Below are 25,835 nucleotides of genomic sequence, written 5' to 3'. Positions count from 1 at the left end.
CGACAACTCGCTTGGCAGGCCCTCTGAAAAGTAATCGGCATGAGTGTGGAGAAAATCTTGGCGTTCTTTTGTTCAAGTCAAAACATCTTCGACCTTCATCCATCGTTCAGTTCTCTCCCAAAAAGTGAGTAAAGAAATTGAAGTTCATCAAGTACAATCTCTGAGCCCTTCATTTGTCAAAGTGGCTTTCTCGGCCGGATAGTCAACCACTGCGTTGTTCTTATGGTACCAAGGGATTTCGAGTAGAACGTCACAACCTTCCAAGGCAATTACATAAAACTCCTCGTGCCCTAAACGCCCCTGTCATTGCAAACGAAGTTTGCCAATGCTCGGTGTAATGGCAACATCTCGTCCGGGTGCCACTCGAACTACCTCCACCCGTGGCCTCAGCCTATCGGGCATAATTTCAATTCGAGCCGTCAATTCAAAAGAAGTTGGCCTTGGCTCCTTCAAAAGAGCTTCCTGATCTATCGCTTTGCCCTAAAAACGGCAAAGTTTGTACTTTCCTTTATTTAATTCGGTTCGGGTCCCACGCAATGTGGTACCAGTTCTGCTTTTTATCTGCCTTTTCTGCCACGTCTCTCAGTTGCTTTAGAACTTTCTGTCCCTTCTTCATCCTGTTCATTCAGTGCCTTTTTAGGGCACTTCGCGGAGATATGTCCTGTTTCCCCGCATCCAAAGCACTTCCCTTCCCTGATGAAGCGAGCCCGCTCCTGAGGAGTAAGCTTGGGTCGTGCATTCTTCTTTTTTGGGTTGCTCTTTCTCTTTCTACTTTCATTTGTTGAAGTCTGTTCGGCTCTTTGTGTCATGATCTCATTGGTGGGGTAGGTCAGATTGCCAGAGTGAATGGCAAAACCTCGTTTCGCATGACTCATCAACTCTTGAATGGAAGCTGACTTCTGTTCCAAGGAGTGGTCTCGGATCTCTGTAGATAGACCCAAGGTAAACCGCTCAATTTGTTCTTTGAACGAGATCTTCTTGAATGAAGAGGTGGGTAGAAAAGAGCTCCAGAATCTCTCGCAATAAGCGTCCTCTGTATCTTTCTTGGTCATCGGAAGATGGTTCCAAGCAGTTCGTATATCGCGTTCATACTCTCGAGTCAGCCAAGAAGAAATAAAAAGCCTCTTAAATTTCAGCCATTTACTCGCGCAGTCTTGCTTAATAGAAGTGTGGACCACCAAGTTCGAGCATTCCCCTTAAAGTAAGAGGCAGCTCTCCGAATCTTAGAGTGCTCTGAGTAGCGTCCTCCCGCGAAAGCGATGTCAAAGCCTTAAAAGCATCTCTATATCCCGAAGAAGTGTCAAATTTAATTGACTGTCCACCTTCCTTAAACTCTCGGACTTTCTTGCTTTTGTCTTCCAGAAAGTCATACTGGTTCAACTTTTATTATATTCATTACTTCGTGTGATACCTCCTCCAATCCCATCCTCAAGTTCCAATGCTAGGATTGCTCTGCGCTCTCTATCATCTCTAGTAAAAGGTGGATGAGGGATTTGAACTCACAACATCTACTACATGAACGCCTCGAGTGCAACTCACGTATCCAACCCGACATCCAGTCACTGTTACCATCTGAACGGATCCACGGACTGAGAAAAAAGGTTTTACCTGCTTGCCCATAGTCCCCCATTGGCCGCCCTCGCATCTCCCCCCCCTTCCTCCTCCTCCTCTCTCTCTCTCTCTCTCTCTCTCTCTCTCTCTCTCTCTCTCTCTCTCTCTCTCTCTCTTTCATAACAGGTCTTGAGTTCAACTCTCCTCGTTGGCTAGATCTCTAAGGTCTCTTGGATTCTCTTCTTCTTCTTCTTCTTCTCTCTCCTCAACGCGCTGCAGTCCGGACCTCAAGTCTGGCTTTTTTTTGCCCGCATCTGCCAAGATTCGCCACGACTTTCCTTTTCCTAAATCGTGGGCACATATTGGTTGGCTTTATAAAAATTCTTCTTCTTTGCATAAAAGTTGCTGTCATCAGAGTCTGAACTGTCTGTAGACGAGTCCTCTGTAGAACTGTCATTCACGGGGCGAGATTTAGACTTCTTTGCCTTTTTCTTGCCCTTTCCGAAGCGTTGCTTCTTGCTTCGCTTTTTACCTTTTCGGTCTTCTTCGCTCAAGTCAGATGAGCTAGAAGAACTGTCAGAAGAAGAAGAAGAAGAAGAACTAGGTACTCCTTCAAATCGAACACGCTTCTTCTGTTTCTTTGCCTTTTCAAATGTCGATTGCCGACCCAAATAACCCGGGAAGTCAGTGCCTTTCTTTTGCTTTTTGCCGTGCTTTTTAGCTTTGTTCTGCGCGTCAAAAAGCTGAGCAATTCGTGCATCAACCACCTCTTCTAATTCCTTCTCTGTATATTTCTTGTGAGCAGAAGGTTTCTTGAGAGCAGGTTTTAGGGGGGGGGTGTTGTGGTTTCTTGTGAGCGGAAGGTTTCTTGAGAGCAGGTTTTGGGGGGGGGTGTTGTGGTTTTCTGTCACTGCGCGTGCACCTCCTGGAAAGAAGTCTCGCTCATATATTTTGCAAATTTTGGGTCCTTTGCAAAATTGAGCATCATCTTTGTTGCATTGCCGATCAATTGATGACTCTCCATCTCTCGACGCTCTGCCTGAGTAGGCCGGGGCGGGCCATACTCCTTGCCTGAATCTTCGTTGTGATCCCTTCCTGCATCTCCGGATGCAGAGGGAGTCGACTGATCCTTGCCTGAAGCCATAGGTGCCACGGAAAAAAAATTGGGATCGGATTTCCCGTAGAAGAGAAATCAGCCGTGCTTTGATACCATTGTAACAGACTTGGACACTCCAAGTCAAGAATCTACCACGACAGCACCAAATAACCACTTCAAAACAGTTCACAATTCACAATTGATTCAACACAGGCCTGGCGGAGTTCCGTGCCTAGAGATATTGGCCCCAAAGACTGGCGCCCCTTTCGGTATTTCTTTTTTTTTTTAATCTGAGTTAAAAGTACAAGAGTGCGGGCAGGCGCTCATACTCAGACTCTGCGTCCAGATGCTCTAAGTTATGAGTGGCCTACCCACTTATTTAAAGAGTACAAGGGATGCCAAAAGCAGAGCCCCAAAAGCTTCAAAAGCTGAAAATCAAAAGCTTCTTGAAAATAAAGCAGAAGACTCTCTCTCTCTCTCTCTCTCTCTCTCTCTCTCTCTTAATAGAAATAAAACAAAGAGGCTTTCTCTCTCTTAGGCTTTAATAAAATAAAGCAAAAGCTGGGTGTTTTTCTCTCTTGCAATTTGCGTAGGAAAGCAAGGCCCAAAAGCTGTCCAAATCTGCCGCAATATGCGCCGCAAATCACAGAATTCCCAAAAGCTGTCCAAATCTGCCGCAATATGCGCCGCAAATCACGGAATTCCGTACTGCTTTCCACGTGGCAGCCTTCCCGCGTTTTATGCTGCAGCCAGCTAGTCAGCATTTCAGGGTTAGGGTTTCAACAAAATTAGGGTTTCTGATTTTAGGGTTAGGGTTTCAGCAAAATTAGGGTTTCTGATTTTAGGGTTAGGGTTTCCTGCAAAGCGGGCAGCCACGTCATCACTTTGTGACAGTATGACCCGAGGTAGCACCCGATGGTGGAGAACCACCCATCAACGAAGAGTGAGGAGATTGGTTAGAGGACATGGCCATCCAGCTTTTGGCCCAGTTACCTCCTTGGTGTACCGATTTCTATTTTTTGTTTATTATGAGTGGCAAGCTTAATACAATTTCTTGGGACGAGATTGTTCCAATGGTGTTGGACCAAGAGGAGCGGTTCAATATGGGAAAGAAGCGAGGCTCCAAGGCCAGCTTTTCCAATAACGAGAACAACAAGAAGCAGAAGGGTAAGAAGAAAGAAACAACAATCCAAAGAAGAGTGATGCTGAAAAGGGTGCCTTAAGGTGGATCGGCATTGCAAAGCCTGAGTTGCTTGCCCATCTGGCAAGCCTCGCATACGCCTGATGAGGAGCGTATCACTGTAAACACTCCACCATAGTGGTCCTAGCAGCTTGCTGAAGTTGCTGACAGCATAGATGTTGAAATCGTGCATGCCATAGAGAAGAAGACTCCGTGGTCCGAGATAGAAGTGCAGTGAGGCGGTATAGGGAACCATCGCGCTCACCGCGTGCAAGGATAGTACCCGTCGTAGAATTAGAAATGGTCACTGTGCCACTCCCAAAGTGTATGTCAACTCCCTGAAAGTCCAAACTGGACACAGAGTGGAGGTTGAAGGTCATGTCCGGAACGTAAAGCGCCTCCACTGAACTGAACTGAACTTCGGGTCTAGGGTAGAACGGAGTGCCAGACACTAGAATCTCGTGGTTGTCACCCATAGTGACGATCTGCCCATGAGTCTCCCTGAGAGAGCTAAATCAAGAGTGTTGGGGAGTGGTGGCTCCACTGTCAACAATCCAAGTACCTGACTGTGATGTAGCAAGAGCGTGGTCCGTCGTCGCGACAAGAGCAGTCCCCGCCGTCTCGTGAGAGGCTACAACTGCAGTCGAGGCTGTCTGTTTCTCCATGTTGCCCTCGTCTCGCTTCTTTGTGCCCTTTCTTGTGGCAGTGGTAACATTCGATGTCCTTGTTCTTCTTCTTCTTACCTTTACCTTTCTTGTTGCCTCCTTGAGCTATCAAAGCTCCTTCTGCATCAACAGCACCTCTGGCTCGAAATGCAGAGTGCCCCTCGATTTATCTGAGGGAAGGGAGAATCTCGTCCCAAGTGGGAAAAGAGGTACATCCAGATGTGAGCAAACTCTGAAAGTAGGGAACAAAGCGTGGGGGAAGCTTGAATAGTAAGAAGCCAGCCATGCCTGCCGAGGTGATGTCGCCTCCGGGAGCCCTATCAACCGAGAAAGCCACTGTCTTTCTCTAGTTGGTCTTAAGAGCGTGCTCACACCTGTGAAGGTTGGCCTCTTGGCCCTCCAAGTACAAGGCTGAGTCGTCTGCAAACTCAGCATCCTGTAGCTCATCTCCCTGAATAGGGAGCGCTAAGCCACGTAGACCAACCTATTGTGAAACCAAAAACCTGCTCATCGCCTCAGCATCAAACAGAAAGAGGAAGGGGGCAAGAGGGCAGCCGTGTCTGACCGAACGTGTGAGCACGATCACCTCTACCACTTGACAAAAGTACCTGACTGTGTGCTCGTCTGTAAAGAGCTGACACACCTCATATCAAGGCATCTGAGAAGCCCATCTTGCGTAGAGTGCCCTCCAAAAAGTCCCAGTCAACTCTATCGTAGGCCTTCTCAAAATCGAGAAGAAGTATCACCAGATCCTCACCAGGAAGGCACGTGATGGCAGATGCCTCCCAAAAAGTAAAGATGTTGTCAAGGATACTACTCTTCTTGACAAAACCTGTCCGTGTCCCATGTATAATCCTCTCTAGAAGTGGTTGAATCCTCAAACTCATGGAGGGCTCCAATGCGTAGAGCATACTCACAATAGGGGGGGTAGTAGCACTACCAACACCGAGAAATGGGGGAGGGGGTGCTCTTATCAAGCCAGCAGGAAGAGGGGGCGCTAGGTGAGAGAGAGAGTGAGAGAGCTAGTTTTGTATTGGTAAGTGTGCCAAGTGGCACACTTACTTAATAACTGTAAAACCATTCAACTTTCACATTTAAAAGTCCCTAGGCTATTAATGAAATGTGCAAATTAACTCACAACTGCACACACAGATGCTACTAATGAAATGTTAGCTGCTCTCCAGCACAATGCCGTACCGACGCTGCTCTGGCACAACTAATTAGATAATTATTTTCTCGTAAATAAATTAATTATTTACAAAGTCTGACATAGTTACATCCCTCTTGGTTCTAAACAGTTGACCTCAATTGTAGAGCGTCAACATAACTGTGCAAGATGTCTGGATAGTCCTTGAGATCAGAGTCAGTCATCCACTTTGCATCTAAAGGGGTGTAATTCTTGAACTTAACTCAATACTTTTGGTGTAGGCTCTCGGACTTTAGTTGTCTCTCAGAGTGGTGTATTATCTGTTCAGGTTGAAGGATTTTCTCAGTCTCTTCGACTTTTGAAGGATCTTCTTGTACTGGCGCCACTGGAGGAGGTCCAACATATGGTCGGAGGAGACTTACATGAAAAGCATTATGGATGCGCCAATGAGAAGGCAAATCCAATCTAAAAGTCACGTCATTGACTTTATCTGTAATCTTGAAAGGGCCGTAAAATCTATGGGTAAGTTTAACAACTTTCCCTTTTCCGACCCGCTTTTTCAATCTAGCTTTCTCAAACTGAAGCAGGACATATTGTCCTTTTTCAAGATTGAAATTCCTTGTGTGCTTGTCTGCTTTTCTCTTCTGTTGCTCTTGAGTACGAAGGATTGCTTGCTTTACTTGTTGGTAGGCAGTGCCAATATTTCGCACAAATTCATTTGCAGCAAAGATGTTTTCTTTGGTAACGATGATCGGAAGCAAGAGTGGCTTCTCATAAATAATTTCGAAGGGAGTTTTCCCAGTTGAGGAATGTATGGTATTATTATACGCAAACTCAAATAACGGTAAGTATTGTTTCCATTCGGATCGTCTTTCCGAAACATAGCACTTGAGGAGGTCTAAAACAGTGGCATTGGCGATTTCGCTTTGACTATCTGATTGAGGATGATATGCTGATGAAAAATCAAGCTTAGTTCCCAAGTTCTCGAACAATGCTTGCCAAAATAGGCTAGTCATGCGAGGATCTCTATTATTGACAATAGTCTTTGGCAATCCATGATGTTTAAAAATTTGAGCTAGAAATATTTTAGCCACTTGATCAGCTTTGATCGTCTTCTTAACTGGAAGGAAATGTGCTTGCTTAGTGAATTTGTCTACTATAGTGTAGATTGCATCATTTCCATTCTTGGATCTAGGAAGATCCGTAATAAAATCCATGGCAATACTTTCCTATGGCGTGTTAGACCCAAGGACTGGCTGAAGCTTGCCATAAACTTTATGTCCGTCGTATTTCACTTTTTGGCAGACTAAACACTCGCGTACATATCTTTCAATGTCCGCACGGAGTGTTGGCGAAAAGAAATATCTGTCGAGAGCACTAGTGGTAGCAGAAATTCCCCGATGCCCTGCATAAGGAGAATTGTGTGCTTCATCCATCACTTTCTGTCGTAAGGGATGAGCTATGCATATTGCTTGTTGACGATATAGTGTATTATCCTGAATGGAATAAGGTGGCCTTGATTGACCAGCATGAAGATCTGCCCAAATTGTAGAAAAGTCTGTATCTTGAGGATACATCTCACTGAGAGATTCTAGTTCCTCATGATAGATAGTTGTCACTGCATTGATCTTTGGACGCCTGGAGAGAGCATCTGCAACTGCATTCTTTGTTCCAGAAATATATAAAATCTGAAAATGGAACATTTAAAGAAAGTTGGCCCATCTCATCTGCTTTTCTGATAACTTTCTCTGTGTGAAAATGTAGCGAAGGCTCTGATGATCTGTTTTGATTATAAAATCAGCTCCTAACAGATAATGTTTCCAAATGGAAAGAGCATGAATTACTGCCATTAGCTCTTTCTCATAAATGGAAGCATGCAACTCTGCATCTTTAAGGCGCCGACTTTCGTAGGCTATGGCGTGACCCTCTTGGTTCAAAACTGCTTCTACACAATCTCCAGATGCATCACAGTATACCTCGAAAGGTTTGCGAAGGTCAGGGACTGTGAGAACAGGTCCATGACTAAGTAGATACTTAAGTTTTTCAAAAGCTTGTTTTTGTCCAATCCCCCAATGGAATGGAATCCGCTTCTTTGTCAAATCATGGAGAGGACCCGCTATGGCGGCAAAGGCTCGAATGAAACGTCGATAATAGGAACAGAGGCCGAGAAAACTTCGTATGTCATGTATTGTAGTTGGCGTAGGCCATTCTACAACTGCTTGAATCTTATCAGGGTCCATTCTCACCTGGTTGTGAGATACTATATGGCCCAAGTAGTGAATTTCTTTTAAAAAGAACTCACTGTTCTTAGCATTCACAAATAATTTGTGTTTGCGTAATTCTTCAAACACTAATGCGAGATGCTTAATAGTGTTCGTCTTCCGTCTCTAAGAAGATTAAGATGTCATCGAAGAAAACGCCTGTAAATCTTCTATATGAGTGAAAGATTCTATCCATCATTCTGTTGAATGTGGTTGGTGCATTAGTGAATCCAAAAGGCATCACTAAGAATTCATACAACCTGAAGGTTGTTCTAAATGAAGTCTTATGCACATCCTTAGGAGCTATGCGGATTTGATGATACCCGCTCTTCAAGTCTATACGACTAAAGACACTTGCTCCTTGTAACTTGTCAAGAATGTCATCAATCTGAGGGATTGGGAATCGATTCTTGATTGTGATCTTGTTTAAAGATCACAATCAAGAATGCACATACGGAATGTGCCATCCTTTTTCTGTACTAGCAAGACAAGTGAACAATATGGAGAAGTAGTAGGCCTTATTAAGCCCTTCTCCAAAAGTTCGTTAACCTGTTGGAGGATTTCCTCTTGCTGCATTAGACTAACTCGATAAGGAAGCTGATTTGGAGGAGAACTTGCTGGGATCAAATCAATTGTATGATCCTTAGGTCGAGAGGGTGGGAGTTCATTTGGAAGTTCATTTGCAAAACAATTTTAAAACTTTCTAATAACTTAATTCTTTTTTTCTCTAAAGAGGAAGAAAGTTGTGAAACAGACACATCTCTCTCTCTTGCAAAAATTAAGTAGGCTGAAACACTCTTTTTCATTACTTTCTTGATTATAATGTGATTGGCGATGGGGATACGCCAATCACCTGCATCCGCAAGTACAAGATATTCCTTTCCTTTATGATCAAAGGATAAAGTTTTTTGAACATAGTCAGGAATGGGATGCATCTTGTAGTGCCAAGGCATTCTCAAGATGACATCACACCCTTCAAGAGAAGCTAGTAAGAAAGACTCTTGATCTTTGTAGTTGTGGACCTTCAAATTCAGCTTTCCAATGATTGGAGTAGAACTGGAGTTCTGGCCTTTAAAAGCAGATTGTGCTTGAATAGAAACTCCAAAACAATTGGGCTGTAAATTCAGGTCATCGGCTAGCTTTGTAGAGATAAAATTGTATGTATTGCTAGGATCAAACAGAATGAGAGCCCGTTGGTTGTTGATGCTACCCCATGCTTTGAGAAGAGCTCTTTCTTTTCGATCCTTGGTTGTTTCCCTTTGAACATCTGGGACTGCATTGGAAGAAGGTGGTTGCGGGGTTTTGGTAGGGCAATCACCCTTCATATGTCCACTTTGTCTACACTTGAAGCATCTTCCTTCGCTGATGTAGGTTCTCAATTCAGCAAGAGAGAGATATTTCCCTTTCTTGGGCTGATTTGGCTTTGCTTCTGCATCGGAGGCGGTTCTTTTCTTCTCTTGAGAAGAAGTAGAGGTAGATTGTTCATGGAAAGCCTTGTGCTCGGCATGGTAGGTGCTTTGCTCCATCTTCCTGGGAGTACCCTTGTCAGGTATTCCATCAGCTATGTGAGCTGATTCCATAAGTATGTGCAAGTTGCCTCGAGGATAAAGCTTCATAGCCTTTTGCAAGGCTTCATGCAATCCTGCTTCAAACTTGCGCATCTTCTCCGAATCTTCAATCTTCTTGAATGGAGTGACTTTCAAGAGAACATCCCAAAACCTATCCACATAGCGTGGAACAGTTTCAATCTCTGATTGTGAGAGTCGATCCCATTCTTTCTTTACCTCTTCCTCATAGCCTGGAGGAAGGAACTGTGCGTAGAACTCCTTGAAGGCAGTCCAATATTGGGGTTTGCGTTTTCTAGGATCGGGGTTAACCACCAACTGCTGGCGGTGCCTTTCAGGTACATGCTGACATGGCGAAGCTTAGATCTTTCTTTAAAGTTCCCTTCTGCAAATGCAACTTCAAATTGGCGGATGAAAGCCAAAGCTTTGTCATTATCACTCCGTCCATTGTAGGTGTCGAATTTTACATCTTTGTCACCTGACTTGAATATTTTCTCCTTGTGGTGCTTCCTCTTATGGTGCTCCTTCTTCTATGCTTAGACTCCTTGTGGACAGGAGTCCTTTCCCTTGAATGCACTTCCTGATGCGATGGATCGTCAAGAAACATGTCCTTTGGAGCGACTATGCCATCCAGATCCTTCATGAAAGAAAACTGAGGAGATTCAGGAGGATCCTGCTCTTGAACCTTTGGATTAAATTGCACATGACGTTTTGGAGGTTTCCTCTGTCTCTCGTGCATGCGGGAGGTTCCAATCAAAGGATCTTTTGCGTCTTTGGGTTCTGCGGGATTTCTCCCGACCCCATCTGCACTTTCTCCTTCCCTTTCTCAAGGGTATGGAGAATCTTTTGGACTTCTGGATGGGAGAGAGCTTTTTGCAACTCTGCCACCTGCTGTTGAAGGATAGAGAACTCTATCTTGCGTCCTCCCATTTCCAAGAGTCGTCAATCCCTTAAGAAAGAGAGAGATGACCTTGCTCTGATACCACTATCACAAAAATACGGAAGCGTAAACAGACTCTTAATTGTATTTCAAATACTCAAGAGAATCTGAGAGAGAGAGAGAAAGCTTGACACTTCATTGGGGACTAGAAGATGGGCTGGTTCCCCCCCCATAAAGAGATTATCTTTATTACTAAGGGAGAATCTTTACAAGCATAGGAACGGGGCAATAGCCCATTCTCTATTCTTTCTTTTCTGCTTCTGACTGAGAGAGTGCGAAAGCTACTTTCTGAATACTGAGAGGATTTTCCCTCTGCTATGAGATTTTGGGAAGCTCTCGAAAACAAGAGTTTATCTTCCACAAAACTCAACGGAAGCTCTCAAAAATGAGAGTCTACCTTCCGCTAATTGTGTCCCTTTATGCATAATCATTCTTGCAACAAAAACAAGGGAGAAACACGCAAAATGCACGCACACATGCTTGCTGTAATTTTCTGCACATAACCTGAAAATGTTACCTGAGCACCTTCCAATGCCGAAATAGAGACCTTTTTCGCGATGGAATCGCACCGAACTTTGTGTACGCGTAGTGTAGGTAGAGAAGAACTAGATTCTATGTGTGTTTTGCTGAAATTCACCCTAAAAGAGATGATTAGGGGCTGAAAACAGAGAATTTACAGCCACCACACTCTAGGAAGAGAGTGCCTGCTACAACTTCTCATGATGAAACTTTACCAAAAGCTGGCTATGGCTATGAGAACCCTTGTTCTAGACAATGGGAGCACAAGGCCACCACATATGTCGCAAGGGGTTGCTCTCAAGCTTCCATGGAGGGCTCCAATGCGTAGAGCATACTCACAATTGGGGGGGGTAGGAGCACTACCAACACTGAGAAATGGGGGAGGGGGTGCTCTTATCAAGCCAGCAGGAAGAGGGGGCGCTAGGAAGAGAGAAAATGAAATGAAATGAAATGTTATATTAACGTCTTCAAAAGGCCATAATGACCTATGAGACCCGAAAGTTACAAAGTGGTGGATCTGATACAAAGTCAGAGTAACAAAATAACCTAACAACAATACAAAACAAAGATATATACTATGGGGTCCTAAGTTGGTCGATGTGAGTCAAGCAAAAAACTAAGCAGAATAATGGGCGGCTTGTTGGGATAGCTGAATCACAAGAGATCTAGCATCGGTCGTTGGCGAATCTCATCAATTTCCTCCATGGTTAGTAGTCTGACCGGGCGTCGTGTATGCCTGGCCAGCGTGCTCCGAATTTTCTGTCGTAGCCTTCGTCAATGCTGTGTAGTTCTTCGCAGTCGCGGGCGCCTGGATTTCCCCAGTTCAATCGCTCGGTCAATCAGTGTGCCTTTGGTGTGAGAGGGGGGGGAGCTCTGCTGTGGGAGTGGCTCTTGCGGCTGTCCCGTGTCTGCTTTGAAGAAGTCTGTGATCCGTCTTTGAGACTGGCTAGCCTCGCCATTCATCAGGCTATCTCTGTGTTTGCGTAGCTCGAGCAAGAACAAACCCAGGCATCTCTGATCTTTGTATCCCATGACTCTTGAGAGTGATGCAAAACCCTCTCTGAACAAGCAATGGAAGCGGCCTCGTATCTCGTAGTAGACGGGGCAGCGGCATGTATAGTGTAGCTCTGTCTCAGCTTCCATGTTACACAAGGGGCATGTCCTGTCCTCTGCTGGTACTCCGTTGTATCTCCCAGTCTCAATCCGCAACTGGTGAGAAGATGTGCGTAACTGGCCAATAGCACACCGTATCCCATTAGACAAGTGGGTATCCATGTATCTGGGTCTCGCCACTAAACCATCTTCCGTAAGCTGGAGGAGGTGGTCTCTGTAGAAAGCCATCTTCGTGCCCAATTCCTGTGCTGGTTGTATCCATGTCCTCCTGGTGTCTAGCTGGGTCAGGTCTTGGCGGATGAGCTTGGTGATCTCTGACTGTGTAAGAGTGAGAGATGGTGCATCCAATGAGTACTGGAATGGTGGCAGCCTGTCTATGCTGAACCCATGTGCCTGAAACCATGATGTCATCTCTCCATACCAACATGTTGTATCTCCTTGTATGGCTAGCTGTCGAGAGGATTCAAGTGCTATGCGAGCATATCTGTCTCTAGGAAGTGCCCATGTGCGGTTTATGAAGGAGACTTATCTGGTGAGCGCCTCCACCACAAGTGGGGGGGCCGCTAGCTTTGCTCGGATAATGGCCCGTGGTACTGATGCCTTGGCTCTAATGAGCCGCGAGATCATAGAGACGAGAGGTTTCTCCATGTTCCCCCATCCGTCTGAGCGACCTGGCCTCCCGTGGTGATCCAGTGAAGGTCCCCATATCTCGGTTCCATAGAGCAATGCTGAAGCCACCAAGGTGTCAAAGAGCCAGAACTTTGTCCGGGGCTCCTAAAACTGAACCTGCGAACACATCCTCTCCAATCTACCCAATGCTGCGTGGGCTCTAGTAAGTCTGGTCTCTGCTGCTCTTCTGAGTGAGAATGCAGGTCCGCTAAAAACCACTCCAAGGTAAGTGTAAGCGTCCGTGTACTCCACAGTCTCCTGGCAGTATGTGAATGTAGGTGCTGACCTCATGATCCACTGTGGGGTGGTATTAAACACCATAACCTTGGTTTTACCAAGGTTGACAGACAAACCACTTTCGTGGGCAAACGTATGCAAAGCATCCAATTGACGTTGCATTCCTTCTAGGGATTTGGAGATCAACACTATGTCATCAGCATATAACAAAAGTGGAATCCATGTCCCTTCCAACTGAGCACCTTTATCCCCATCGCTGTCAATGTAGTGAGAAACCTCATCCACATACATACCGAAAAGAGTAGGAGAGAGCGGTCAGCCCTGCATCACCCCAATAGTGGATTGAACCGGTGTAGAAAGTCCCTCCGGGGTGCGTACATGCCCTACTACTGATCTGTACAATGCCATGATCCCCCAGATGAGTTCTGTGGGTACTCCTATTTCCTGTAGTCTGAGCATCGGTCTAGCTCTGGGTACCGTGTCAAAAGCTTTGCGGAAGTCCACAAAGCTACAATAGATCCGTCTCCCATGAGATCTGCCTTCTTCGATGATGGCCCTGAGTGTTAGGATATGGTCAAGAGTAGAGAAGCCTCTCCTGAATCCTGCCTGCTCAGTTGCACGTATCCCTTCCCTCTCTGCCCATCTACTCCGCTGTTGCTCCAGAATGGATGCATACAACCGTGCCAGTGTGTGCCCAATCATAGTAGTGCGATAATTCCCAGGCTCCATGGGGTCTCCTGATTTGAAGATAGGTACGATCGTAGATAGGCTCCAAGAGTCTGGTAGGCCCTCACACATGGCCTGGTTAAACATAACTGCGAGAAGCTCTGCTAGTAGGTCTTTGGCATGCATGAAATGCTCAGCGACTAGGCCATCATGATCATATGCTCTCCCAGTCTTCATCCTGTCAATAGCTTTCTTCACCATCTCAGCGGTGAAAAAGACACATGCGTGTGGGCATGGATCGGGGGGGTTGGGGAGGGCCGGCTGTCCAGGTACTGTGTACAAAGATGATGTGTACTGCCCTCAGATCTCTGTGGAGGAAATAGCGGGGGGGGGGGGGGGGGGGAGACTGCTCATGAAAGAGCCTCCACGCTTCACGCGAGTCCTGACTCAAGAATAGCCGATATAGATCCTGCTCGAGTCGAGCCAAAAAAGCCCTCTTCTTCCGCCGCACCAGGCGTCGGAAGTCAATCTGTGACTGTTTGTGAGTGACGTCCCCCAACAGCACCTCCCTCTGAAGTCTGGCTCTAGTCTGGCGGCACTCCTCATCGTACCAGCTGTTCTGAGGCATGCTCCCTGATCGGCGGCTCTGCTCAGGCTGGGTGTGTGGGTATGCTTCTGTTGCTGCCTCATGTAATGTCTGTGTCAGTATAGTAGTTAGCTCTTCCAGAGGTCGCCCCGGCTCCTCAGTGCATAGCCGTTTGTAGATTCCGTCCATGTATACAGAATCCGTCTCCCGTGTGAATGTGTAGTGAGTAGGGCCTGCTACTCGTGGCTTGTGTGCTACATTGAACTTGAAGGAGATGGTCATCGACACCAGAGCATGATCCACTGCCACCCCGATCGGTTTGGGCTCAACTGTGAGATCGTGGATATTAGAGATGAGATTCGGCTATGCCATGACATAGTCCACTGTGCTGGCTCCATGTCTGTGTGGGAAGCATGTAAAACCTCCCAAAGGAGGAAATCTCTGTAGGCCGTTCAAGATGGCCAATCCATGTGCAGTGCCCATGTCTATCAGGTGTCGCCCATACTCAGTACATTCCACATCGTGTGATAGTTTGGAAAGGCCCGTCTCTGCAACATCTAGCTCTCTTAGCATCTCCTCTGAAGTATCATAAAACACTGCCCGGTGATGGGCAGTCCTGGCATTGAAGTCCCCTAGGATGATAATGTCACCGTCCCTAGAGAACTCCCATATGTCATCATCCAAAATAGAGAAAGGGGACTGTCCTCTGGGTGATGCATAAACTGATGTACTCGGGGGAAAGTAGCAAATAGCTAGATAGAGGTATCTGCCTGTCTCTGCTTTCAGTCTCACCCATATGTACCTAGCCTGCTCGTACCGTCATGTGGAGCGCCGTTCTAGTATTACCACTTTTCCGTCTCGGTAAAAAGCGATCTTGCCTTTCCCTTGCCGCTCTAATCTCCGGCATTACTTCTTGCATATGAGCGATCTGCGAGAGGGTGAGATCATCCCCGAGAAAGATGCCAGTCTCTTTAAGAGTTGGTCTTTTCTTCAAGAATGACTTCTTTGCTTCCATGGAGGGAAAACGGAGGATGAGTGCTCTTTCTTTTGAGGTTTCTCCACTGCTTCCATTTTTCTTTATGTTGCCCACTCTCCATGCCCTTGTGTGCGTCGGCTCATGAATCCCCATCAAGGCTGTGAGTTCTTTTACTTCTTCGTCCACATTGCCTTTGTCTTTAAGACCGCAAATTCTCACATGTAAAGCGCGCACCCTTCTCCTCTGCTCCTCCTCTAGTGTCTGATTAATGATGTTGTTGGGTGTGGGTGTGGGCGTTATCTCCTTGCCTTTTCCTTTCTTGGCCACCTTGATCCATTTCTCGGCTTCGTCCGCCTTTTGTTGAGTTTTGGTAAGAACATCCACCCAAGAAGTCGTCATTTCTTTATGCTGCTCTTCTCCTTCTTTGATGGCCCGTACTTGCTCCTTGATCATGTTGATTTCTTCGATTACTGAGGGTTTCAGTTCGCCCTCTTCCAGTGTGTTTCTTGATCGTGCTTCGGCGAGCTCTTTCTTGAGTGACGCGATCTCTTCCTCTTGGGTCGTCACTCGGTCTTCTAGCGTGCTTATCTTGCTCTCTTGGATCAACACGCGTCCTTCGAGTATGTTTATTGTGCCCCAGAGGTTGCGGTTCATCTTGGTCATGATCTCCGTCATCTCCTCTTTGCATTTTTGAATGGCATCCTCTAGGGGGTCGGCTTTATCATTCATCTTCCTCATGCTTGATCGCCGTCCGCAAGGGAGTTAGGTGTACGTGTGCACCCACCCTAGCAGCGGGTGCGGCGGCTGGGAGTCACTGGATGTACGTGTGCACCCACACTGGCGGCGATCGCGACGAGTGGTGGAGTGCGAGGCGGTGTGGCCAGGTGCCCTCAATATGCTCAGCTGTGTGTGTGTGTGTGTGTGTGTGTGTGTGTGTCTCTCTCGAAAACAAAAGTGAAGGAGAGGGGGGGGGGGGGAGTAAAGTATGGTAGAAATGAAATGAAATGTTATATTAAAGTCTTCAAAAGGCCATAATGACCTATGAGGCCCGAAAGTTACAAAGTGGTGGGGGCGGGGGCGGGGGCGGGGTTCAAAAAAACAAAAAAATGGTGGGGGCGGTGGTGGGGTTCAAAAAAACAAAAAAATAAAAAATAAAAAAATAAAAAAAATTAACTCCCTACGCGTAGAGGATGGACATCCTATGCGTGAAAGGAAAAGAGGGGGGGTAGGGGGGATAATCTACACGTAGGAGAGGGGGGGGAGACATGCTAGGGGGGGGGGGGGGGCTAGGGCGCGTGTAGCGGGCGCGGGGGGGGGGGAAAGAGAGAGAGTGCGTGAGCGGGTGCACAGCAGGGCGCCACGGGGGTGCAGCGTGCAAGTAGGGCAAGGCAGCGGGCGCGCGGGTGCAGGGCAGGGCTGACGCGAGGGTGCAGCGCAGGCAGCGGGGGCGCGAGGGGCAGCTGGGGCAAGGCAGCAGGTGCAAGGCAGCGGGGGCGCGAGGGTGCAGCGTAGGGCTGTGGGGGTGCGCGAGCAGGGAAGGCAACACAGGGGAGAGAGAGAGAGAGAGAGAGAGAGAGAGAGAGAGAGAGAGAGAGAGAGAGAGAGAGAGAGAGAGCTAGTTTGCATTGGTGAGCGTGCCAAGTGGCACACTTAATAATTTTAAAACCGTTCAACTTTCACATTTAAAAGTCCCTAGGCTATTAATGAAATGTGCAAATTAACTCACAACTGCACACACAGATGCTACTAATGAAATGTTAGCTGCTCTCCAGCACAATGCCGTACCGACACTGCCCTGGCATTACCTGTTCGCACTTGTCCAACCATTTGGTCCAGCACAAACCGTTTAAAATAATTTAATTGACTTATCCTAAGGCCGTAAAAATAATTCAGGCCTTAGGGATACTGTTGTTCTAAGGACCCCATCTCATTCCTGTGCTTGCACTAGCGCGCGTATTTTTCTGAGCCTGAAATCTGAGGCTTCTATCTACCCCTTCATTGAAGACCCGATTTCCCAATCACTAGGGCTTCAGGGTATTTTCTGCTAGGGTCTCCCTGAGGTGCTCTGGCCCAAACTTGGGCGCACCTGAGGCTCCAGAACTGCTAGATCTATTCTGATGTGCACACAACTAATTAGATAATTATTTTCTTGTAAATAAATTAATTATTTACAAAGTCTGACATAGTTACAGGTGTCGAGACTCAAGAATCTTGCAAAAAATAGAGGTGGCCTGAAGGTGCGTCACCTCTGCCTCTAAGCTCGCTTGCTCTGTCGATGAGAGAGCAAGTCGGATGGTGTGTTCTGCGGGGTCGGGGGAGGGGGCTGCAGTGGAGTCTCTCTGTGGCAGAGCAGGATCCTCCATCTGTGTCTATTGCTGCAAGGGCGAACGAAGGGGAGTCAAAGGCGACGAAATGAGCGACGAGAGTCAGTGCCGCTGTGAACCAGCTCTGACAGAGACAACGACTCGAGGCGGGGTGGATGGCACAAGCAGGAGGAGGGGGGGGGGAGGGAGCGAGATGACAGGCAGGGGCAGCGGGATAGGGTGGGAGGGGCCAGCAAGGAAGGGGCAGCGGGACAGGGTGGGAGGGGGCAGCGCAGTGGGCAGGGGGAGTGGGACAGTGGGGGAGGTGACAGCGAGGCGAGGCGAGGGGGGAGCGCTGTGAAGGGGGGGGAGGGCTGGGCTGGCGATGGCAGGCAGAGCAGGCGAGGCGCCCGAGGGAGCAGCAGCAGCAAGTCCCCTTTTTTTTTCAGCACCTTTTTATTTATTTTTGGTACTCAGACTTTGTATCAGATCCACCACATTGTAACTTTTTGGTCTCATAGGTCACTTTGGCCTATTGAAGAAATTAATATAACATTTCATTTTCATCTCTCTCTCTCTCTCTCTCTCTCTCTCTCTCTCTCTCTCTCTCTCTCTCTCTCTCTCTCTCTCATTTTCAGGCTACAGGGGCGCGAGCTCCCACCACCGACAGATCGAGGAGATCCGAGCCCGGGAGCGCCGTGCCACTGAGGAGCGAGTGGCTCAGATGAGGGCCGACCCGACAGCTTTCATCCGGGTAGCCTTGGCACCAGACCCGCCCATGTACCACATCTTACATCCCCCCATTAGTACAGGATGGAGCTAGATAGCTTGATGCATTCTCATGATTGTACTACCTTGAGCATATAGACATGCATATACCCCTAGAGATAGAGCTCCATCCCTCCTCAGATACTCCACTACCTACATTCAGTTCAGTTTTGTATCAGTTTCGTTTCATTTGTCTTTCCGATAGACGGATGACATACACACCATGTACATTTGATTTGTCTCATAGGCCGATTTCGGCCTGACATAGACGTTAAAAATCTTTCTTTCTTTCTTTCTTTTTCTCTCGTGCATTCTCATGATTGTACTACCTTGAGCATATAGACATGCATATACCCCTAGAGATAGAGCTCCATCCCTCCTCAGATACTCCACTACCTACATTCAGTTCAGTTTTGTATCAGTTTTGTTTCATTTGTCTTTCCGATAGACGGATGACATACACACCATGTACATTTGATTTGTCTCATAGGCCAATTTCGGCCTGACATAGACGTTAAAAATCTTTCTTTCTTTCTCTCTCTCTCTCTCTCTCTCTCTCTCTCTCTCTCTCTCTCTCTCTCTCTCGTGCAGAAACAGAAACAGCACAGTAAGCAAAAAGCAGCTACAAAATTAATAAAGTAATGTTTTTTTGAAAAAAAAGTTCTGAACGTAAATGTGACCTGTGAGAGGAAAACTGACTAGCTCCATCCTATGTCAAACTGGGGGTGTAAGAGAGAAAGAAAGAGAGAGAAAAGAAAGAGAGAGAACAGTACATATACAGAGAACACAACACATGCACAAACACGTGTGCGTGCACGCACGCACACACACACGCACACACACACGCACGCACGCACGCATGCATGCACACCTTGTATAGAACCAGTTTCTATTATATTTTAGACACTCTCAGCAGTGTGATCTATTTCATGCTTAGTCATGACATAAATAGAAGTGCAATTAAACTTTACTGATTTAAGTAGTCATCTCAGCGGTGTAATGTTCTTTCAATTTTAGTTATGACACAGGTTCTTTATAGTCCTCTTTCAGCAGGCAGTTTTTCTGCGGGGCAGATAGTGGTAACAAGTTCCTCACAATATGGGGGTTCTCTTATTTGCACAGGGTATGCTCTTAGGCCCTCAGTCAGTATCTCTTCAACTGCCATTGATTTTGGAAGTTTAGCTTTTGGAAGCAGCATCTCCAGTTCCCTTTTATTATTCAACACGTCAAAAGTCCACGTTAGTTTCCAGTTTATGGTTTCGGCGGCTTCCGTTTTTAAAATCCATCCTGAGAGAGGAGTGATCAGGCCGGAATCAAACCTCTCTGTTTGTCTTGAATTTAGACCAGGAGAAGCAAGGAACTTCTACAGCAGAATTTTCTGTGTTGTACAAGATCAGCATCTACTCTATTGTGATCTTGTTGGTAGCTGCTTTCTTGGCACAGTCAGTTTTCCAACATTGCAGCTACCTCACATCACAAAGCAAAGGCCAGCTGTCGTTCATGGTTTTCAGAGTGCTTCTTTTGCAGGTGTACTTGAAAACAATGCTCCTCAAGGATCAAACAATATGCCCATTTGTGCATACGAAAACTCCTCTGAATTTTGTACGAGTGTATCTGGAGGGTCTTCTGTTGGTGACCATAAGATAAAGTCCCAGATATGGTTGCCTGTTGAGAATATCGCTGAAAGACTCTGCATAGCTGAAGAAATATGGGAAGAGTACTTTTCAGGCAGAAGTAGGCAGTTGGATTTTGTGGAAATATCACCGGAAACTTTGAACTTTGGCGACATTCCACACCTCCAAAAGTCTGAAAAACGGGAGGTGTTGGTTCGAAACGTCTCAGAGAAAACAATTTTTTGCCTTTGGCAGACTCCTGACATCCCTTGGCTACAAGAAGGAGAGCATGCGAGTACTGTACAGGTTGTTCAAAGCAAGGGTCCTTGGAAGAAGGAGAAGCTAATTGAAGTGTTCCAAGTGTCACCGCAAGAAGCTACATTATCTCCGAAATCCTCAGTGACATTTCATGTCACCTTTGCACCAAACGAAAAAAGAAAATTCTATGTGGAGACGTTGGACTTGTATATGTATATAAATAGTGATGACAGTCACATAAGGCCACCTTACCAGGCAACCATACAAGTGTCTGGAAATAGCTTCAGCTCTGATCAACAAAAATACTTACCTCAGGCTTACTGTTTTCCCTCAATACTTGTTTTCCCTCCTGCTTTGCAAGGATCCTGCGTTTACCAGACCCTTGCTCTGCGCAATCAGGGTTGCACACCCGTACGGTGAGCTTTAAAAAAAAAAAAAACTGCCTAATTATTTAAGGATGGCCTTTTTGACAAAAACCACTGCTCACGGAATAGGATGGTGATTCCTAGTTCTATTTCTGTTTGCAGGTTTTCTTTTGACACTTCAAGCCTGAGCTGTTTGTTTTCTGTGAAACCTTCACAAGGTGTTCTTGAAGAAAAGAGCTTCCACCTCATAACTGTTCGATTTGAAGGTGGAAATTCAAGTTCACATGTAGCAAATCTGCCTTGCATTCTTAATGACAACTCAAATGAGAAGATATTGGTGACCTTGATTGCTCGCAGTGACAACCCAAAGGTTATCTTCCACTGCCCATTTGTTTATAATCTTTTCTGCCATCAAAATGTTTGGTGGTTGCACTGGTCTTTTCAATGAAGAAGTCTGTTTAATTTTTGCACTTATAACAAGGGCTAAAGCCAGTGTTACAGAATGTTCTTGTTCTAAATAGTAACAAGTGGATTTTTTCTTACCTTGAAGCAGGTAGAACTAGAAGAGGGTAATCTTATTCTTTTTAAGCCAACAAATGTTGGTGTTCCTTCTGAAAGAACAATAAGACTGCAGAACATATCAAGCATTCCAGCAGTCTTCAACTGGATCATTTCCAAAGAGATGGCAGATGTTTTTATTTTCAAGCCACATAATGGAATAATTCTAGGCAATCAACAGGTACATGTTACTTGCTCATTCTGTCCAACATCGCCAAAGGGGTTCAGGGCAGATGTGTCTTGCCTGATTGCAGCTGTAGTTGAGAGGTCCACATGCAACAGCAGACATGGAGCCACAGTTACAAGGTTTTCTGGCCCTGAAATAAGCAAGATCGTTGCCGTGTTTCAAGGTGAAGGTAGGGAAGGCTCTCTAAATATAGAGCCTCGAAGTCTGGAGTTAGAAACAATATTTGTTGGTTTTCCTCAACGGCGCAAAATAACCATTAGCAACCCTTCAGAGGCTCGTATGAACTATACGCTGAGCTTCTCATCATTGAAAGAGACAAATAATGAGGAATACAAGCTCAAGTTTGACAACTGTCAAGGAAGTATCCCTTCCCACTCATCCAGAGATGTTACTATCACCTTCAAACCAAACGTTGTTTCGCGTTTTGCAGTTTGTATCTCATGCAACACGATCTCTTCCATGGACTTGGAGGAGGGCAGAGCAGAACTAATGGCACAATGTATCTTATCAGCGAAAGCTTTGTTTCCGTCCTTAACTATTTGTGGCGCAAGGGGAGAAGGTTTTAGTCAGGCACAAACTTGGCGTAAGTTGCGCTTGGAAGTATTTGAATTGTTACTTGCTGAAGCAGAGACCAAGCAAGACGTTGGATTGAAAGGTTGTCAGGATTTGTTTGGACTTGGAGGAACTTTTGGGGAGAGGTGGAGTTCATCTTTCAACTTCTGTTTCGGAAGGGGCCACGTGGCTTCCAAGCCTACTGTTTTCACATTGGTTTTTAAGACTCGAAATGACTTGCCTGTATCTTGGAAGATAAGGCTCTGGAATGATAAAGATGTAGACTTGGAGAATTGGGTGGAGGAACCGGAACCAGTTAATGAGAAAGAGCATGTCTACATGAATGTTCGTGAGCAGGGCCTCATCCAAGTTTTCCCACGCGAGGGTCATTTGAATCCAGGTGAGAATGTTCAGATTAAGTTTATTTACAGGCACTATATGGAAGGAGCGCATGTCTTTCCAGCTATCTTGCAAACTAAGAATGGATGTGCTTTGCCATTGATGTTTTCTGGGGAGACTCTCTATAGAAACTTCACCTCTGTCTCTTTGGAGACGGCCACTTTTACGCTGAGACCAATTGAAGTTGGACATACCAATCCACCTCTACAAACATTTGAGCTGCGGAATGATGGGAATTCAGAGGTGAATTATAAAGTAGACCCGAGTCCCCTTCGAAATTTGCAGCAGGAAAATTATGGGTTTGAAGTGCTTGCCTGCTTAAATCCAGTTGGTTCAATCCCTCCTAATGAAACTTTGCTACTGAATTGGAGGTTTCAACCAATTGAAGCAAAATGCTATGCCGTGGATGTGTTCATCTCAGTGGAGCATGGCGAAGGAGTCATGCTGCCTATTCAAGGTAATGTTCGCAGTTGACTCAATTCCAATACAAAAATTTGTCTTGTTTCGTCTTGTTTTTCTTGCATGCTGTTCGTGCGTTTCTTGATGTACATAGCTGTGTATCTCAGTTTCTATGTAGTGTTGAAGAATAATGGTAGTCATTTGAGGCTCTCTCTAATGAAAGTATCTGTGTTGCTTTTAACTTTGGGATGTCAAGGAGTTGGCATTGATAAGATAGCACCGAGAGGCATGGACCATGAAGAAAAGTTGGATCCTTTGCTTACCTCCTGTGAATGGGTGGGTCTTCCAGCAATGCTTACTTTGGAACGTTTGACTTACAAGAATGTTGAAGTATTGTCATCGCTAGAAAGGCTAGTTGCTGTGAAGAATGTGAGTGCAGATTCTAGAGTGACCTTTTCTTGGCACTGCAGTTATGCAGCAGAGAACTGTGTGTATGGCCACTTCTCAGTATTTCCCTCAAAGGGTGTCATTGACTGTGGGGGTAGTTGCATGTGCAAGATGACGTTTACTGCGGGTATACAGCCACAGTACTTCGAGACGACCTTATATTGTCATATACAGGAGCTCATTCCTGAGCATGCGACTGCAGAGGTTTGGTCACAAGCTGCAAGCGATGACGAGTGCGACGATGAAATATATGCGCAGGATCGGAATAGGTTGGGATCCGCAGCTACAGTCAACGAAGGAAACGAGCATCGAAAGCATACAGTCTCAAGCTTGACATGCTCAACAAATTTGAAGCTTCCTCGGTTATCAGCAAAGGGGCCTCTGCGATTCTCAACCTCTGCTACACTAAAGCCACTGACAGACGATGAGCAGGGGACAAGATCAGAACAAATAAAGAAGAACAGGGGTGTCCTCTACCTTGCTGTCTTTGGTAGCATCTACTCAAGAGAAACTATGCAAAAGGGACCAATTGTGTTTGATTCTTTACAAGAACCAATGGATTCTAATGATGTCACAGGACAGCTCCTGGCAAAGGTGCTTGGAGAAGCTCTGCAAGTAAGCATGTTGTCAACCAAATTCTCTTCTTACGACACGTATATTGAACGGCGGGGCAAATGTGGATTGATGTTGGTCATACTAGTGGCATTCTTTCGTCAAAAATCAGTTGGATCATTAATGAAACTTGAAACATATAAACATGGTCTTTCAGCAAATAAATTTGTACTTTGTTGACCGGTGCAGGAGGTTGTAGATGAGCAAATGTTAGTATCAAGGCTGCAGAATACAAAAGCTTCTTTTTTTGAGCAATTTGGAACAAGTATCAAAACCTTGCCAAGCCGCATTGAGAGCAAGAATGCTGGTGGTATGGGTGCTTGCAGTTTTGATGGCGATGGTGCATCTAGGATTGAAAGGGCGCCTCAACTTGAAATGAGTGTTGGAGTGTTTGACTTGGCAAAGGCGATGCTAGAATTTATGCTGTTTGAGATTGTTAAAGAGTTTCATGATTCTGACTTACGCTCCTTGTTTTGAAGCTCATGATAGAGTTTTTTATATAAGGAAGCTTACACAGCCTTAATTTCTTGCTTCTACATATTTCACAAAAAGCAAAAAGCTAGACAATGACCAGGGTTTTAAAACCACCTTCCGTCGAACTCACATGCCATATCTACATACGAGAGGCCCCGAGTATTAGAAGCATGTTTGGATATTTTCTGATCTGTGAATGAAGATGTAAATTGTCATTTACGGCAAGATTATAGTCATAGAGCTATCTAAAGTTGAATACAACAAAGAGATTAGTGGTGGGAGTGAGAAATTGAAACCCATTGAAGACCACCATGGGCTTCATAGGTGGTAGACAGCCTTCAAATGCTATTGCATTAAGGATGTTTTCACAATTTAATGTCCGCCATCACATGCTTAAATAGGCTGAGGGGGCTTTTGCATACCAAGTGCTGCTAAAGCTGAGTAATTAAAAAGGCGGGACCCTTTGCAGCAAAAGGCATGCAGCCTATTGGTGGATACTTGGTTTTGGACGGGGGATGAGGCCGTCCATAGATTAGCCAGCTCTCTTTTTGTGGAACCAATCTTTAAGTGCCATACAGTGGCCATGAACCTGCAATTTAGCAATGCTGGGTGCACTCATGGCGGTGTGTCAAGTACCTAAGGCCGCTGTCACACGCATCCGCCCGGTTGTGTGTGCAAATGTGATGGCAAAAGGTCATTGGCTGTCAGGTATGTCCGACAGAGCTCGCAGCTAGACAGCCTTACCCCCTCGCCCATAATCAGCAAGCTGCAGACATGAGCAAAATCCAGTGCGCGAAACCTGCTGAATGGACTTGAACTGCGCACATGTGGCACCTTCAGCTGAGCCGTAGCCAGTACGGTGCATATTGTTACATTTGTTTGTTCGCCCGTGTGTGACACTGCAGTCATGGAATGACACTTTAGCTGTTTATGATTCAGGCCGCCCAAGATACAGTTTGAAGTTGAGGATGGCGGGCAGGCATTTGGCTAGGTAGGGTTACAGACAGCCATCACAAAGTGATGCACGTTGGGAAGCTTGAGGACAAATACCAATCGATACAGGTAAGTTGAGTGGTTGAAGATTGGGCAGCCTTGTGGTGCTGTCCAAATCCCTCACAGTTTTGGGCATGTGTTGGCATCTAGCTCAGCTACGGCGGTGATCTCCAATGTGCAGAGGTGCCAAATTGATGTGGCGAGACATTGTTAGCCATTTGTTCAGGGCGATACAGTCAGTGTGTAACCAGCCTTAGACACTTATTTGGGTAAGAAATAGATACTGTAGTATCCTTTTGAGTGTTCTCCGACTTCTGCAAAGCAATGGTTGTCTATTCTTACAAAATCTAACTTTGGTATGTCAATAAAAGATTGTACAACTTCATATACAACATATTCCTCTTGGACCTCCACTAGCTCTACAGCCGTCGGAGATATCCTTGTAGAGGTCTTGCTTACTAGCCAAAGTATGACATTTCAATGCGATATATTGTTTAAGTGTAAAATCACACACGGGCCTTTATACAAATGTACAAGAGCATATTGTATGAAAAGAGTACACATGGTTCTGAGTTGCATTTCAATAGTTGATGGTACCCTTTATGGCACCATCCTTTGTCTGAGTGACTTACAAGCCAAGTATGACATTGTTATGTTACAAAATGTATGAAAGAATCACAATCTATTATTCAAATAACTAGTTACCTGTGGCCATTTGCTTATGCATAAGAGTACA

The 25,835-nt window shown here is 45.8% G+C and overlaps 1 protein-coding gene across 5 annotated transcripts in view; it reads left to right on the top strand.

Annotated features, from left to right (window-relative positions):
• The window catches only part of LOC147439280 (cilia- and flagella-associated protein 65-like), a 66,520-nt gene extending 42,362 nt beyond the window's left edge, over positions 1-24,158 (top strand). For 2 of the 5 annotated variants that reach the window (XM_086485146.1, XM_086485145.1), the window contains 5 exons: positions 19,271-20,529; positions 20,641-20,848; positions 21,032-22,631; positions 22,830-23,635; positions 23,822-24,158. In XM_086485146.1, the coding sequence (XP_086341272.1) occupies positions 19,271-20,529; positions 20,641-20,848; positions 21,032-22,631; positions 22,830-23,635; positions 23,822-24,109 (4,161 nt within the window). In that variant the 3' untranslated portion in view covers positions 24,110-24,158. Of the gene's footprint in view, positions 1-19,259; positions 20,530-20,640; positions 20,849-21,031; positions 22,632-22,829; positions 23,636-23,821 lie in introns of those variants that run through there. The other 3 variants (XM_086485147.1, XM_086485148.1, XM_086485149.1) reach the window with 2 other exon arrangements.
• Positions 24,159-25,835: the final 1,677 nt, after the last annotated feature.

The sequence above is a fragment of the Adiantum capillus-veneris genome, chromosome 16, assembly GCF_014529385.1.
Source record: "Adiantum capillus-veneris isolate H3 chromosome 16, ASM1452938v2, whole genome shotgun sequence".
Taxonomy (NCBI): domain Eukaryota; kingdom Viridiplantae; phylum Streptophyta; class Polypodiopsida; order Polypodiales; family Pteridaceae; genus Adiantum; species Adiantum capillus-veneris.
The sequence above is the reverse complement of the archived record's forward strand: the minus strand, read 5'-3'. Positions and strand labels throughout refer to the sequence as shown.